This window comes from Protopterus annectens, chromosome 2.part0 (genome assembly GCF_019279795.1).
Source record: "Protopterus annectens isolate FY-2018-M chromosome 2.part0, PAN1.0, whole genome shotgun sequence".
In the NCBI taxonomy this organism is placed as follows: Eukaryota; Metazoa; Chordata; order Ceratodontiformes; family Protopteridae; genus Protopterus; species Protopterus annectens.
This window is the reverse complement of record NC_056728.1, coordinates 472,988,407-473,004,486: the sequence shown is the minus strand read 5'-3', so window position 1 is coordinate 473,004,486 and position 16,080 is coordinate 472,988,407. Positions and strand designations below refer to the sequence as shown.

The 16,080-nt window shown below is 40.7% G+C and overlaps 1 protein-coding gene across 5 annotated transcripts in view; it reads left to right on the top strand.

The window, feature by feature from the left end:
* The window catches only part of TLE1 (TLE family member 1, transcriptional corepressor), a 592,599-nt gene that overhangs the window by 236,082 nt on the left and 340,437 nt on the right, over nt 1-16,080 (top strand). For 3 of the 5 annotated variants that reach the window (XM_044060887.1, XM_044060885.1, XM_044060890.1), the window contains 2 exons: nt 9,761-9,965; nt 10,739-10,755. In XM_044060887.1, the coding sequence (XP_043916822.1) occupies nt 9,761-9,965; nt 10,739-10,755 (222 nt within the window). The remainder of the gene's footprint in view (nt 1-9,760; nt 9,966-10,738; nt 10,756-16,080) is intronic. The other 2 variants (XM_044060888.1, XM_044060886.1) reach the window with 1 other exon arrangement.

Below are 16,080 nucleotides of genomic sequence, written 5' to 3'. Positions count from 1 at the left end.
CTGCATACCACCAATTTGTTCACAGGGAGACTTTGACACCCCGCCCTTCACGTGTCCTCCTCATCAATGTCTGCCCTATGGGGAGGAGAAATTTTAGGACAGTGTGCCTCAGGATTCTAGTTGTCCTGTACTCTGCACAAATCTTAATTGTATATCAGTGTGTTGGAGAGCACAGACTGGTTTTCCACAAAGCAAGGAGTCTATTTCTTTTTTTTTTTTTTTTTTAACCCAGGTTTCCCTATACATTCATACAGAAAGTGTGCGAGTGATATGGTACTTAAGGAAGCACTGGGTAGCTCTCTTCTCTTTATTTATCCATTCATTTTTTTTTGTTTGTTTAATACATTCAGGGTGTCATCTCTCTGCATCTCTTTCTTTTTTTTTTTAACTTACTGTCGGGAAGGATAAAATAAAACCTTCAAGAAATCTGTTCAGCTGTTTGCATCCTTTGCCCCCGCCCCTGAAGGAAGGGCATGCAAGTATCCAAAATTCACCACTTTCCAAATGGATCTTGGGGCATATCCTATTAAGATACAAACTTAACAGGCCATGCATGACCTGTGTTATGCACCTGAAATCAACTCTGTGAGTGCTGTAGCCAGATTGGGTGCTTACTTTGGAAATGTTTTGTAGACTATATTTAGTAGCAGCCACTTGCTCTAATCTTAATGCCTTCACCAGGCATTACAGATTAGATAGTGCTTGAAAAGGTGATGTTCTTCATCTCACATTGCTGCAGTCCTAACACTTGGGTAGTCCGCTGTCCCAGTCGGCCCGAATACCAAAGTATGGATCGCGCCGTCAAGGCGCATTTGTCTGACATCAGTGCAGGTTGGCGTTCTGAAATTTTCTGAAGTGAATATTTTGGTTTTTCTTGCCTCAGTATTTAACCGGATGTCAGAAAAAGTGAATAACTGGGAAACAGATACCTCATAGAGATTACCATACCTTGTGTATACCTTGCTTAGGGCCTGTGTTGGCTGTCGCTCTTGTGCTAGATTTAACAAAATTACAACATGCCGTCGGATGCTCCGGCGCCACGGGTCTAAAAGCGCAAGGACAAAACGCAGCAGCCTAGGGTGGAAGAACAGTCTGTCCCAGGTGGTTCTACCAGAAGTTCCTTTGGATTCTCAGGGAGAGACTTTACTGTTACAAGATGTGTCCTCTCAGGAGGTAGGCCAGGCTGAAGGGGCTTCTCAGGTAGCTGTTCTCCCTCCCTTCCTAAGGTGGTTAGGCCCTCCTTCTGTTTCCAAGGCTTCTTCTAGAGGCAGGCCAGGGTTAACTTCAGTGGGGGTCTCCTAGTTCTTCAGGGTCTCTGCCTAAGAAACATATGCTTAAAATGGCAGAAGATTTGATTACTATGATTAGAGGTTCTATGCCCCCCCCCTGATAAGAGGCCTAGGGTGGAACCTGAGCTTGAGAGTTTTGAGCAGTGTTCGAGGCTTCTGAGTCTTCGGCTGAAGACTTGCAGGAGTATCCTCCTTATTCTGATTCTGATGTAGATGACTCTACACCTTGACTTCTCCTCCTGAGGATTTGTCTTTTTCACAGACTCTTCATTCCATGAGGGAGCATTTTAAATGGGAAGGTCAAGATTTCTCTGATTCCAGGAAAAGGCTTAGGGAATTTTTGTTTCTACCCCAGCATAGGCCTTTAGCTATACCTCCTGTTCTGGATGTGGTAGAGGATGTTTTTGCAGAGGCTATCCTGAACCCTGATCCTTTGCCACCTGCCCCAGTTAAACCGGATAGGTATTATAGGGTGCCTGAAGCTCATAAGTATCAGTCCTAGGGCAGACCCAGAAACTGTTTCTCAGGGCCCTAAAGGTGTTAAGGCTTCTGTTGTTAAAAATCCTGTTCCTTCTGATAAAGAGGCAAGGCTTTGGATAGATGGGGAAAGAAGGTGTATACTTCTTCCACTTTAGCCATGAGGGCTTTGAATTGCCAGTTTCACATGTTGAAATACCAAAATTATCTCCTTTCACAATTGAAGTCTAAGGTAGATGCTCTGGCGGAAGGTATTGAGTGTAAAGAGTTGCAGGATTTAGTTCATGTTTCTGAACAGGTGGGTAAGCATTCCTTGCAATGTGGTTTTGATGCTGTACAGGCCTCTTCGAGGGTGGCAGCCACTGGTTCTGTTCTTGGATCAGAATTTAGCTGAACATGTAAAGACAAGGATTTTAGATGCTCCTTTACAATCTGATGTGTTATTTGGTGCCTGTGGAAGCAGTTTTAAAAAAAATGGAGGACAAGGCTAAGTCTATGCAGACTGTTAAAGATTTTTTGCAGGTCCAGCCTCCAAAGTTTAGTAGAAATTGGCCTACTAAGGGGTGGACTTATCCTTCTTATGATTCTCAGTCTAGGGGTAGATCTAGGCGTGGTAGGGCAAGAGCTCAGGTTCTTTTTTAGGGCTAGAACAGGCAGCAGACCCAATGACTTGCCTTTTCAGCTGCCAGAGCCTTCTCGTCTGGGCAGCACCTTTTGGAGGGAAGCTGGCACTTTTCAAAGAAAATTGGAGTGTTATTACCCAAGACAGATGGGTATTGGATATCGCTCACCATGGTTACAGGTTTTATTTCCATACCTTGCCTCCTTTCAAAGGCATGCCAGACATTCCTCCTGTACAAAGAAAAGAGGCTCACAAGCAAATTTCTCTGTTACTCCAGATAGGGGCCATTCAGCCGGTTCCTGTGCCAGAAAGGGGCCTAGGATTTTATTTGGAGACCAATTTTGGATTTGTCTATCCTCAACACTTATCTGGACATTCCCAAGTTCAAAATGTTGACGTTACAACAGCTTTTACCTCTGCTGGGCAAGGATCACTGGATGGTAACTTTAGATCTCAAGGAGGCTTACCTTCATGTGCCTATCAGACTCAGTTGCAGGAAGTGCTGGAAATTCCCATTATCAGTTCTCTGCATTGCCAGTTGTAGCTTTCTTCAGGCTAAAAGGAATACAAATCTATCCTTTCTTGGAGCTTCTTCAGCATCTGGAATATGTGATAGCAGTGCTAAGATGCCTGGGGTATTCTGTGAGCGAAATAAGTCCAGTCTAGTACCCTCTCAAGACATGTGCTTTCTGGGTGTGAGACTGAATACAGCAGCCCATGGCCTTTTTTTTTAACCCGGACAAACAAAAATCTTTCCCTTTACTTCCATCAACTATCTCTTCAGTCCTCAGACATAGCTTGGGGAGCTCATCTGAATGGAAAGTGGATACAAGACAAGTGGCCTGCCAGACTACAGCATCTACATATCAACATGAAGGAGATGTTAGCAGTCCAGTTTGCATTAATGGCTTTCCAGGGCAGGTGTTGATTCTAACAGACAGCACAGAACTCCTTAGCAGATGTGTTAAGCAGGCAAATCATGGATCCCCACGGTGGAAACTGGATCTTCATGTATTTGAAAATTGACAGTGTCATGGGAACTCAGACATAGATCTGTTAAACTTCTCCACTAAACCACAGCAAAGTTTTGTCAGTTGGGAAAATCTTCATGTGTATGCCTTTCCATTTGATAGCTCCAGATTGGCCTCGGCAACACTGGTACCCATTACTGAGGAATCTGGTAAGGAAGCCTCCATGGCCCTACCTACCTTCCACACACTTTTGTCTCAATGTCAAGCTTCACTCTCTTCATCTAACAGCCTGGCATATTCTGTTTTTGAACCACAGCAGGTCTCAACTTCCTCACAAAGTTTTGAATGTGATATGGGAAGCAGAAGAGCAGAAAAATGGAAGAGATTTTTATTTTGGAGTGCAGCAAAGGGGATGGATGTTTTGGAGCTAATTTGAGTGTGGCTCTTCAATCTTACTGAGTTATTTCAGCTCACTATGATTGTGACCCACCATTGTTTTCTCATCCTTTGTTCAAAGCAATTTAGAGGGGCAAAGAATATATATATAACCCCCAGAGCTCCTCCTACTCCTGCTTGGGACCTCAATTTGACGGAGCTGCTGAATTGAAATACTTGTGTTGGAAGACTACTTTTTTTTGGCCATTACTTCTGCAAGAAGGGTTCTGAATTAGGCCCAGCCCTCATATGGCAGTTGAGATTTTCATATTTTTAGGGTATCATTAATTACTATGCATCCATTTATATTTATTATGCCTAAGGTGGTTTCTAGGTAAACCAAACTATTCATTTATTTCATTTTTCTTATTTTATGCAGATCCCCAAAATAGGGGAAAGATTTTGTACACTTTAGATGTAGTTTATTATTTAAGCTTATTTAAGCATTTTTAGGGATTTTTTTTTAGTTGTTTCAGTTGTTTTGTTTTTTTTCTTTTTTGCTTGTGTGGGGCAAGAAACTATATCTAAAGTGATTGGGTTTTGCATTGCATTTTGTTACTGCATTCTGTTACTCCCATCATGGCAGGAGACATCTACATTTATGGTAGGTACAAAACTGTACTTTCCTTTTTTGGGACTGCTATGGAAAAAGTCATTATTGCATGGCCAAGCCCACCCAGGAGGACATCTGGAGGCTGTGTCCTACAGATTACTGGAAATGGGCCACTTTTTATCAGATACAGAAGTTATGACTAAGCATACAGATAAATATAGCCATCTCCATTGAAGCAGAGAGATAAAGCCCCAAAGATGACTCAGGTGATCAGAATTCAATCAGCAGCTTGTGAATCTGCTGGAGGTGGTGTTGGGGAGGGGGGGGGGGGGTAAGAACTGATCTGGCTTTGCAGACTTGTTTCTGTTTAAGGTTTAAGATGGCATTGACAGGGTGTGTGCTGGGACAGAGACTGCAGACATCACAGAAGTTCTAACTTCAAGGAGAGTGATGGGCTGTCCCTGAAGGGTTATATCCTTCCTGAAAGAGAAGGACATACCTTTGCAGACATCCATTGTACCCCAAATGTGGCGTATGTTACCGGGCATGCATTATGGGTTTAGGGCTGTATAGGAAAAATCTCGGTTAGCTCCCTATATTACTGTCCCTCTTGGTTAGATTTTGTCCCAATGAAGGGAAACAAGTGGATGAGGGAAGGGTCAAAAAATGTAATAAAAAAAAGATATGTTAGAAGTCAATGTACATTCATTAAGATGTTCTCATCCTTTCATCTCACTGCCAGACTAAGGCAGTAAGTTTGCTGCATTTCCCCATCATCCTGCAGCAGTTAATTTATTTTTATTTATTTAACATTTGTTTGCCAGGATAGTCCGACTGGACAACAAGTGTCAGTTTTCAGCAGAGTCGTGGGGAGAAAAACTCCATAAGTTTACAGAGAGAAGAAACAATTTACAAAAGACATTACAGAGTAGTAGCATACAGATTGTAGACTTTATAGCTGTTAACATACAGTAAGAGGATATTCCCCCTTTTGGTTGAAAATACAAGTGTACAAAATATACAATGAGAGTAGATAAGAATCTGGTGGAGCATTGCAAGATAGTTCACAACTGAATAAGAGTATATAAATGTTTGTTTCCATATATACATTCAAGCAAATATACATTTAAGAGCATATATACACCCACACATGTACATACACTCCTACATAGATTATTGCTTACACATGGATAGGTATAGTTAGAGCGTGTTGTTTGTGTTGTCCAGGACAGATCCGGTATAGAAATAGTGTGGATAAGGCTTCAGGGGGTCAGTTATAGTTGCATAGATGGTTGGTGAAGATGTATGTTTTAAGTAGGCTTTTGAAGGGGGGTGTGGAGTTTGGTAGTCTGAAGTCAGGGGGAAGTTTGTTCCATATTTTTGCTGTTTCATGGGCAAATAGTGATTCCCCGGAGTTGTTTTTTGTATTGTTTTCAGCATGCCCGTCAGTAATAACCAGCTCCTTTCACTTTTTTTTCTATTTTTGTTTTCTTTGCATTATTGAAAAGATGAAGATGAAGTTCCAGGAGCAGCCTTCCCAGAACATAGGTCACATAGTCTTAAAGGTTACTGAGCAGTCTTAAAGGCCTGTCATTAGGATAAGTCAGAACATTTCTGTTGAATTACCTTACAAGGTTTGCCTCCTCTCAGTATTTTTTTCTCAAGTTGTGGCACCCTGCTACAGCTAACTATTTTTTTCTCAAGTTGTGGCACCCTGCTACAGCTAAGTATTTTTTCTCTCTAGTTGTGGCACCCTCCCAGTTGATTAATTGTCAGTATAAGTAAATACTAAAGCTGTGGGAGCTTACCTCTTCCATCAGTAAAATGAACAGGTTTATGCTGCTTTGTTCTATAGTACTGTCTCATTTTGAAGGAGTAGCACTTGGAGAAATTTTGCAAAGTATTGATTTTTCTGAGCACTTTTTGAACCAAAAACCCTTCCTGCCAGTGAGTCGCAAGTTAAAAAAGAAAGAGGTGCAGAGAGATGATAGCCTGAATTTATTAAAAAAAATGAAGCCAGTTACATGACACAGGGCTACGATTCGCTGAGTGTGATCCATGAGACCAGAGTTCAAGTAGCAGGCCAGGTTTTTGAAGAATCTTGTTGTGGGGAGAATAGACTGAGAGGGTGATACTTGGCTGACTTCCTCGGTTGTAGATAAGAGGTTTTTGCCAGCATTGGAGCAGTGTTTAGTAGAGACTGCACATCAGGGTTCCTAGCAGAGATGTAGCAAGGGTGAGACAAAAGGGTTGGCTACCTTCAATTCAACCAGTTAGAGGGTGTGGTTGGTGCTTTAGTGAAAGTGCCAATTGTTTCCCAATCTGTAGCCGCAGAGTAGCACTGCAGGTATTGGTAAAAGTGTTTAAATAGCCCAGGTCTTGAATTCAGGTGTTTAAATGGCAAGAAGATTTTAGTGCGTTTTCTAACTTATTGTGGTATGGTGGCTCTGTTACAGAAGTGCAGGTTTGTGGTCTGTACTTGGATAGCTGACCTTTGTCTCCTTTATAAACTGGTGAGAATTGCAGACTATTTACTTGTCTTCATAATGAAAATGAAACTGTTTCTTAATGACCCTCTGAAGTACAGTTATGAAGCATCTTAAATAGTCTGCCATGAACAACATTGAGTTTTAAAAGTCAATAAAAAACATTTTTGTATGGACATACCCACTTCACTACCTGCATTCCTGCTACTCCGCCGTGTCCTGTGAAGTAGAGATCCCTAGATACAGCAGTATCAATCTTTAAACCAGTCTTGGAGCTGAGACAGTAATGAACGCACACGCACTAGTCAGTTAATTTTAATTTATATTTGGTTAGGGGACCTTTTTCACCACAACTGAGATATCATTTAGCAAGGGTTATGCTTTGTACAGAAAGCAAAAAAGGTTTTAACATAGTAGTTAAGAAAGGAAAGCTGTGAATGTAAGGCACAAATACAAGGGAAATACCAGAGAAGACTTTCTGTGGATAATATGTATGTTCTACCTTTGTTGTGAAACGTAATGGAGTCGATGATGCAGAAGAATGGAAATGAACAAGGAGGAGATGGAAAGTGGGCAGTGGAGGCTATAAGAGGAGGAGAGAGAGTACAGTGTGAGGGGAGGAAGGCGTTCAGATAAGAGAGCATTTCCCAAGAGCTAACTTCTTGATAGTGGAATATAAAGTTAAAGGTCCTTATAAAGTTAAAGATTCTTAAAAAGTTGTAGAAAATCTGTTAACCAAGCGAGATTCTCACTGGTCTCTTCCAACAAAGTTTTGCTTCCATGATGGTGGAACATATCCAGAAATTAGAGTCTTGAAAGGTAATAGTAAATTGGTGTTAGCTGCTCAGATGTGTTTTCAGAAATGCAACAAGGATTAGATCTCTCCCCAGGCTACTGTTTATTTTCATTTTTGTATAAAACTTCAGTTAACGTGTCAGAATTTATGGTAAGACCTGAGCCTTGTGTCATATTATTACTGTAATGATGTGGTGCCATTTCTGGAGGCATAGTTGAGAGATTTTAAGTAGATCACTTTCTTGGTTCCCTAGCACAAGATCAGATTTTAGCATTACTTAAACTTTTGTTATGCACCCCTAAGTGCTGTTAAGATCAGATTTTGCAGCAAGTTCATCTCAATTTCCCAGTTTCAGAGCATAATCACAGCATTCCATGCATTGCAAAGTTATTAATTTATTGAATAGTGATATACTGGGGAATATACCTTTTGCAAGGGATGTATAATTTATTCAAATTGTTAATTAACCTTGCAGAAACATTTTTTTAGCATTCTATGAATGAGTTGTTAGAGCTGTGCCCTTAGATCAGTCCATGCGCTTTCACTTGTTTGCTTTTTTCTGGTATATGTTGTCATCTGAGACGTTTTTTTTTTTTTTTTTTTCAATTTTACTGTTTTAAATACTCTTGTGTATTGAGAAACTGACCATAGTTAATGTAATCTCACTTTGCTTATATGACTGTGCTTGATGTTGCTTTGGGTAGGACTGAAGAAGTTCACAGATTCTTGAGATCTGCCTTTTTTCAAGTGCAATAGATGGAAATGTTTACTGTGCATCAAGAAGGGCAGTGTAGTGCAGTCCCCATCGTTCAAATGAGATGCTAAATGGGGGAGATCCCTCCCATTGTGTTTAGTGTAAGGGGGAGGCGCCTCCCCTTGGCAGTAAATGTAGGGAAGATTAGGGGAGTGTCCTCAGTTGTCTGGTTCAGATTACAGCTAGCTTATATGAATACTACTTAAGGTCTCCCTGAGTGTAGGCCACAGCTAACATACTAACTCAGTTATCAAAAATGAGTACATTTCAGTTAAAATTCTAAAGAAACAATTTCAGTAGAGCTTTGCATTTCTAGCTGTAAACTATTTGTTTTAAGCTAAATATGCTGGACATAAACGGGTAGTTCTGGTATTCATAAATGTAGCTTTTAAGAAAGCTTTTAGAGGATTGCCTTCGCTTCATAGCTACCTTTTAAGAAAGCTTTTAGAGGATTGCCTTCGCTTCATAGCTAGTTGACAAATGGACTGTTTTGATGATTATAACAGTTGAATAGGAAGAGGGTAGGGCTAATTGGTCTTGACAAGCTGTGTAAAACAGTAAAATTCTGGAAGAAAGGTGAATGTCTATAAGTGTAATAATAGTGCTGTTTGAAAATTCTGAAGTGCGGTGGGATAGGGGATGGAAATGAGTCAGTTTGCAGAAAGCAATCTAAATGGATTGGAGAAGAGTAAGGTGAGGAATGGAGGAAAACCCACCTCTCCAACTCTTGGAGCAAGAAATGTAGACAAAACCATAAATAATGGGGGGTACAAAGGTCCAGAAATATGGACAATTAAAAAAAAATAAATAAAAAAAATAAATAAAATAAAAAAAACACACATAAACTTGGAAAGTTAATAGAATAACCAGTTTTGCATTGGCATGAATTTTCTGAAGAGTATGAAATCTGAAATTCAAATGCTCATTATTTTCTGACTTCAGTCTTCAATTATTTGATAGAAAGCCACAATTTTGTGAAAACTGACCAAAAATATGAGGCTAAAATCGGGACATTCTTTGAAAATCTGTATAGTTGAGAGGTATGGCATGAGGTATAAGAGATAGGAGTATTTCTGGTGTAGTATGTGGCTGTGGATGGGTAAACACATAAGTAACAGCAGTGGAAGGAGAAGATTGGAATGAATTGGATTGTGTTATGTGAATTGTTGGAGAACAGTTGTGCAGTAAGAAAATGTTATTAAAAAGTTTGAGGAAATTGTACAGTTTAAAATAGAATAACTGCTTGCCAAAACGACTCATGTCATGCCTAACAAAATGTCTTTTTTTTTTCTTTCCTTGTGCAACATTGTGATTTGGCTTCTATCCTGCTACTCAACCTCTTGTGAATGGAATGTCTACCAATGCCACTACCAACAGCAGCAGCAGTTACAAGCACAGCATTTATCGCATGGCCATGGCCCCCCAGTGCCTCTAACACCACATCCATCTGGATTACAACCTCCAGGCATTCCTACACTGGGAAGTAGTGCAGGTCTCCTAGCTCTCTCTAGTGCCCTGAGTGGGCAGGCTCATTTGTCAGTGAAAGATGAAAAGAAGCACCATGACTTGGAGCACCACAGAGGTGAGAGGCAGGGCAAACCTGATTAGGACTATTTTGTTAATTAACAGCCTTGTTCAGAACCGGCCACTTATCACTCTCCATTTGTAAATGGAACTGTACAAGGATAATGGACTTTTCAGTGCAAGCTTACTGTGTGCTTTGCTATTAAAGAGCTAATTTTGTTGCATTTTCCAGGAGTTTTGGGGTGGTGGAATCTGTGTAAACAAATTTACAGGCTCATCACTTTGGATTCCTGGTGATGTGCACAAACACTGTATTGTTTCCTTTGGCTGTTCCTACGTCACTGCAAAGGATCAAAGTAATAAAAGCCTATAAGGAGCAAAGCTGTGCACCATTTTAGAAATGAGACGTTGGAACTTAAAAGTCATTTGCTTGATCGGGGGGGGGGGGGGGGCTGTGCAAGACAAATATCAACTCCCTCTTAATATGCATGCTCAGCTCGTAGATTTGTATTTTTTGCCTTCCTATATACAGAATTGTTTTTATATCAAGCTCATCAGATGAAACTCTTGCACTTATTAATTATTAAAAGTAATTTATTCTGTCGTGGATTTTAAGATCAGAATTCAATATTAAAAATTACTGTAATGTTTTAAGAAAAAAATTTCAGGAAAATGCTGTATTAGGAATGTGCAATGATTTATATAAATAAAAGCAAATTGCAAAACATTTCGGCTTGTGTTCTAATTTCATTTTTTTTTTCTTTTTTTTCATATTTTGTCTTTGTGTCTGAACGGGCATGTCTGTGCATTTCTCGGTTACTGCGGAAACAGACAGAGAACCAGGCACAGTAAGTACAGCTTCTCCTGATTAGACTGAAGTATTCAGTTTGTACTTTCATGGGATGGTGATGGCTCTCACTGATAGTGCTGTATTTTTCATTTATACCACTCATCTCTTTTGCATTATGTGGGTTGTTGCTCACAGTCCTCAGTCCAGAATGCATCCACCCTAAAAAGGCACTGCTGTCATCGACAAAATGCCTTTAGACTCTGATATTAAACCAGATACTAATAATGTCATGAGTGGTGCGTCACAATCAAGCGTCTTCATATGTAAAGCGTAACTAGTTTGTCAGTCTCTAAATGGGGCTTTGCCCTCATTTCATGTACTATAGGATAATAGGCTGAGAGGTATGTGTTTGGCACATTTTAGAAAGAAATTCAAATTGTGCATTTAGAATATAGTACATTGCAAATCTAGTACATTGCCTGTGTATTTCACATACGTTCAGCTGAAAAAAATTCAGATTTTTTTATACATGTAGTGACAGCTTTAGGACCTTGCCCATAAAATGCTATTTTGCTTTATTTGATGGTGAATGCTGCTGGCCAGAGTGCTTGCATGTATGATGTAATGTTAAAACTTGCCATGTCATTTTTAATTGTGTAGCCATGGTTACAGCTTACGTTTTGCTATGAGACGAGCTGAATGGGACACCCTTATAAGGAAAAGGAAAATAAGTGTTACATAGTTCGTAAGTAGCAGAATCATGGATCTTAATTGAGGCCCCTAGTAAGCAGAATCATGGATCTTAATTGGGGCCCTTAGTAAGCAGAATCGTGGATCTTAATTGGGGCCCCTAGTAAGCTGACTTGTACTGTATACTTTTGTTTTATACTTCTTGATGTGTGCTTAGGATTTTTTGCAAACTTAGTACTAGAAGGCAATTCCAGACCTGGGTTGCACTGTAACTGAAGAATATTTTCCTGTATTCGTAGTAAGACTGTTATAAATTGAGAAGTCTGTAGGGCTTGGTTATATACTTTACAATGTACCATTGTTTGCAGCATAGTCAGCAAGGAAGTGATGGTAGTTTCTGTGCTTTCAGAAGTTTAAACTAGATGTTACGTGAACAGTGGGAGATTTGAATAAGTATTACTTAAGAAAGTTGCTGAGTCATTGGTACATACTACTTGCTGACATATTTTAAAATCCTTTTGATCTCAGCTGCTGTGGGCGGCAGTCATATGGTGCTCCTCAGTAGTGTGCATAGTAGATACAGAGTTTAAGCATAACATTTAATATACTGCGCAATTTAATGTGCTGTTTGTTTCACATTGTTGAGACATGTCATTTTCTGTTTAACTTGGCAGTACCTTTGGGCTGTGACAATTTTAACATATTCCTCACTGAGAGTGATAATGAAGCTGTGTTTGAGTATGGATGGTGAGATGGGGGTAACATTTGTGGTACACCATGCTCTTCCTTAGTTTGTGATTGCTGGAAGAATGCAGTGTGGCAGCAGGTTACATGGTGTCAGTTGCCCAGCCGCTTCTGTAACAGGCAGTTGTGTGCTGGTGGAACTGCTTGCGGAACTGCTTGCATTAGCTACAGATCTGTATTGAGAGATGCGTTACCTGAAGGATGACCAACAGCTGATTCTGGCAGAAGTTTCTGTTGGTAGAAGTGCACTTCAAAGGTAGGCAGTGGTAAGTGCACAGAAACTTAAAATTAGGCCATTTGCTTTTTACGTGATAATGCTGCAGTCCCAGGTTTTCATTATATGCCACTACCATATCTCTTTTAACATCTACACTTGGGATATTCACATATTGCATGGAGAACTGTGCCTTTTGATCAAATAGTAGTAGCATTTAAACAGAACATGCATGTCATGGTGAAAGTGTAATATTTGTATGGTTACTTAAGATGTATTTTAGCACTGTTGCTGCACGGTTTCACTATTAACGCTGTACTTGTCACTGTCCCTCCTCACGACTGTGTTGATACCTTCTGTTTGCCCTATGTTCTTCGTGTTTCACGGTTGCAGTCATTACATTTGGGTTATCTGCTTGCAGGTAGCCCTCAGTCGGCCTGATTAACAAATTCTTGGGTCCTGTGTCGGTAGCTGTCCCTTCTTCCATGACATCAGGTCGTCAGGGGTATAAAACATGCAGCTGAAGCCATTACATCAGTCTTTCTTGCTGTGCGGTGCCTGAAGCAGAAGCAGTTCGCAAGTGCCGGTCGGCCGACTCCTGAAATTTTTGTTTTCGAGTTTCAGAACCAAAGTCTTTAACTAAAGCTAAGTACCCCGTTGGGGAAACTTTTTCTTGCTCCTTACCAATGTCAGTAAAAGTTAATAATTGAAACAAATGCAGCAACTGCAAAAATGGCCAACAATATAAAACACACACCGCTGTCCAGTTACAATAAAGGATGTCCTTCACCTTATTAATTCCAAGGAACGAGTGAAACTGAATGAATGGTGAAAAAGTTTTAATGTAACTCATAAAACAATTACAACAAAACAAGTAAACAGATTAACAAACAGATGATTCTGATGAAGTCTCAGGTTATGAGATGAAAGCGCGCTTAATTTGTTAATCTGTTTACTTATTTTGTTGTAATAGTTTTATGAGTTACATTAAAACTTTTTCACCATTCGTTCAGTTTCGCTCATTCCTTGGAATTAATAAGGTGGAGGACAGCCTTTATTGTAACCGGACGGCGGTGTGTGTTTTAAAAGTTAATAATTGCATTACTTATGGAAAGCAAATACCTCATAAAGATTTTAATTCGTACTGTATTCCTTGCCTAGGCCCTGAACACATGACGTACCTTGCTTTCTGTTGTGTGCTTTATTTAATCAGTGTACTATCCGTTAGTATATTTTTGCCTCTAAATATTTCAGTTCTCTGTTCAATTATCCAGAAATGTCATTGGTTAGCCATCCGACTACCGGGATTCCAAAAAAAATGCAAAGATAAAGACAGAGACAGGCTGCCGAGGTCCAAAACTGCTGACAACGCTTCTCCTAAGCCAGTCGCCAATTCGCCGGTACTCAGTGAGGTGCTTTCACAGCCCCTGATACCTGCTACTTCTGATTTGCAGGCCTCTACTGAGACCCATTCGGAGTCCGGTATGCCACAAGATGCTTCAACTATGGAACCCGTGGATGTCTCTACCTTGGATGAGTCCAGAGCTGCTGTGCAGCACCAGCTTCTGAGGGTGTATTCAGGCCTATGGACTTGCATATTAAATCAACGCCTCCTTCATTACTTAAGCCTAAATCTCGATCCATGTCTAAAAATCTGATGCCCAGGCCACATGCTCAGGCCTTTATGCTTAAAAAAAACAAATTATAAGAATGGCTGACTATCTAGTAACTCTAATCAGGGGTAGCCACCCCCCCCCCCTTCTAAGAGGCCTAGGACTGAAGTTGATTATGAATCTTCTGATCAGGATTCTGTTTTTTTTTACTCTTCTCATGATCTGGATTTGCCCTTATCTACTTAGCATCCTCTGCATCAGAATCCTCATATTTTCTCTGCTTCCCCTCCTGAGGATTTTTCTTTTGGTGAAACCTTACATACTCTAAGGGAGCATTTCCACTGGGAAAGCCAGGATTTTTCTGATTCAAAAAAGAGGCTTAGGGATTTCCTTCTCCTACCTCAGCGTAGGCCTTTAGCTATTCCTCCTGTACTAGACATGTTGATGATGCTTTCTCGGAATCTAGTTTGACCCCTGATTCCCTGCCTCCTACTCCCAGAAAACCTGACTGATACTACAGGGTCCATGAGTCCCACAAGTTCCTTTTCAAAAATCCTATTGCAGATCCAGAGACTATTTCATGGGGGCCCAAGGGCATTAATGCTTCTACTGCTAAAAATCCTGCCCCTTCTGATAGAGACTCCAGGGCGCTGGATAGATGGGGTAAGAAGTTTTACACTTCTGCAACCTTGGCCATTAGGGCTTTAAACTGCCAGTTTCATATGTTAAAATATCAGCAACATGTTATTGGACTGCTTAAACAGAAAATGATGATTCCTGACTGTGTGGAAAATAAAGAATTACAGGATTTAATGCATTCTGCCGAACAAGTTGGAAAACATACTTTGCAATGTGGTTTCGATTCATTAGAGGCCTCTTGCAGGGCTGCTGTTACTGGGTCTGTGCTCAGAAGGCATGCTTGGCTTAAGGAGCAATCTTTGCCTGATCATGTTTAAGCTAAATTGTTGGATGCTCCTTTAAATCAGGACCACCTGTTTGGCAACAAGGCTGAAGAAGTTCTTAAAAAGATGGAAGATAAAGCTAAATCTATGCAAACTCTTAAAGATTTTTTACAAGTTCAGCCTCCTAGATTTAGTAGGTACTGGCCCTCTAAGAATTGGTCCTTTCCAGCCTCTTCCAGGTCTTCTCAAGCCAAACCCAGACATAGCAAAACCCCCAGGTTTCAGTCGCAGGGGACTCGCAGAACTAAGCAGTGGGGGGCCTCCACTTCCAAGTCTGGGAATAATAAGACTCCCTCCTATGGTAAACTGTCTCAATGACTTCCTTTTAAAATTTCCAAGCACTTATCTTCTGACTGCCCCTTTGGGGGGAAAGATTGCTCTTCATGCAAAGAATTGGGAACTCATTACCCAGGACAAATGGGTTTTAAATATAGTGTCCCTGGGATACAGATTTCACTTTCATATGTTGCCAACACCAAGTGGGTGGCCAGACCTACCACCAAATCAGTGGGCAGAGGCCCCAAAACTAGTACTTTATCTCTTAAGCATGGGGGCTATTCAACTGGTACCAGAAGAGGAAAAGGGACAAGGTTTCTACTCGAGACTATTCATCCTGGACCTGTCTACTCTAAACACCTTTTTGGAGATTCCAAAATTCAGGATGCTGACTCTTCACTACTTCCTATGCTAGGCAAAGATGCCTGGTTGGCAACACTAGATTTAAAAGAAGCATACTTGCACATCCCAATCAGGGAATCTTGCAGAAGATACCTACGCTTCAAAGGAGGCTCCACACACTATCAGATGTTCTTCGTGGTTCACTGTTGCAATCATTACATTTGGGTAAATCTGCTGGCAGGTTGCCCTCAGTCAGCCTGAATTCCAAAGTCTTGGGTCCTGCGTCTGCTGCTGTCTTCTCTTCCATGACTTTGGGTTGTCAGGGGTATAAAACATGCAGCCGACACCATTTTCTTTAGTCTTTCTTGCCACGTGGTTCCCGAAGCAGAAGCATTTTGCAAGTGCCGGTCGGCCGACGACTGAAATATTAGAGTTTGAGTTTCAGAACCGAAGTCTTCACTAAAGCTAAGTACCCCGTTGGGGAAACTTTTTTCTTGCCTTTTACCGATGTCAGAAAAGTTAATAATTGGGAAGCAAAATTT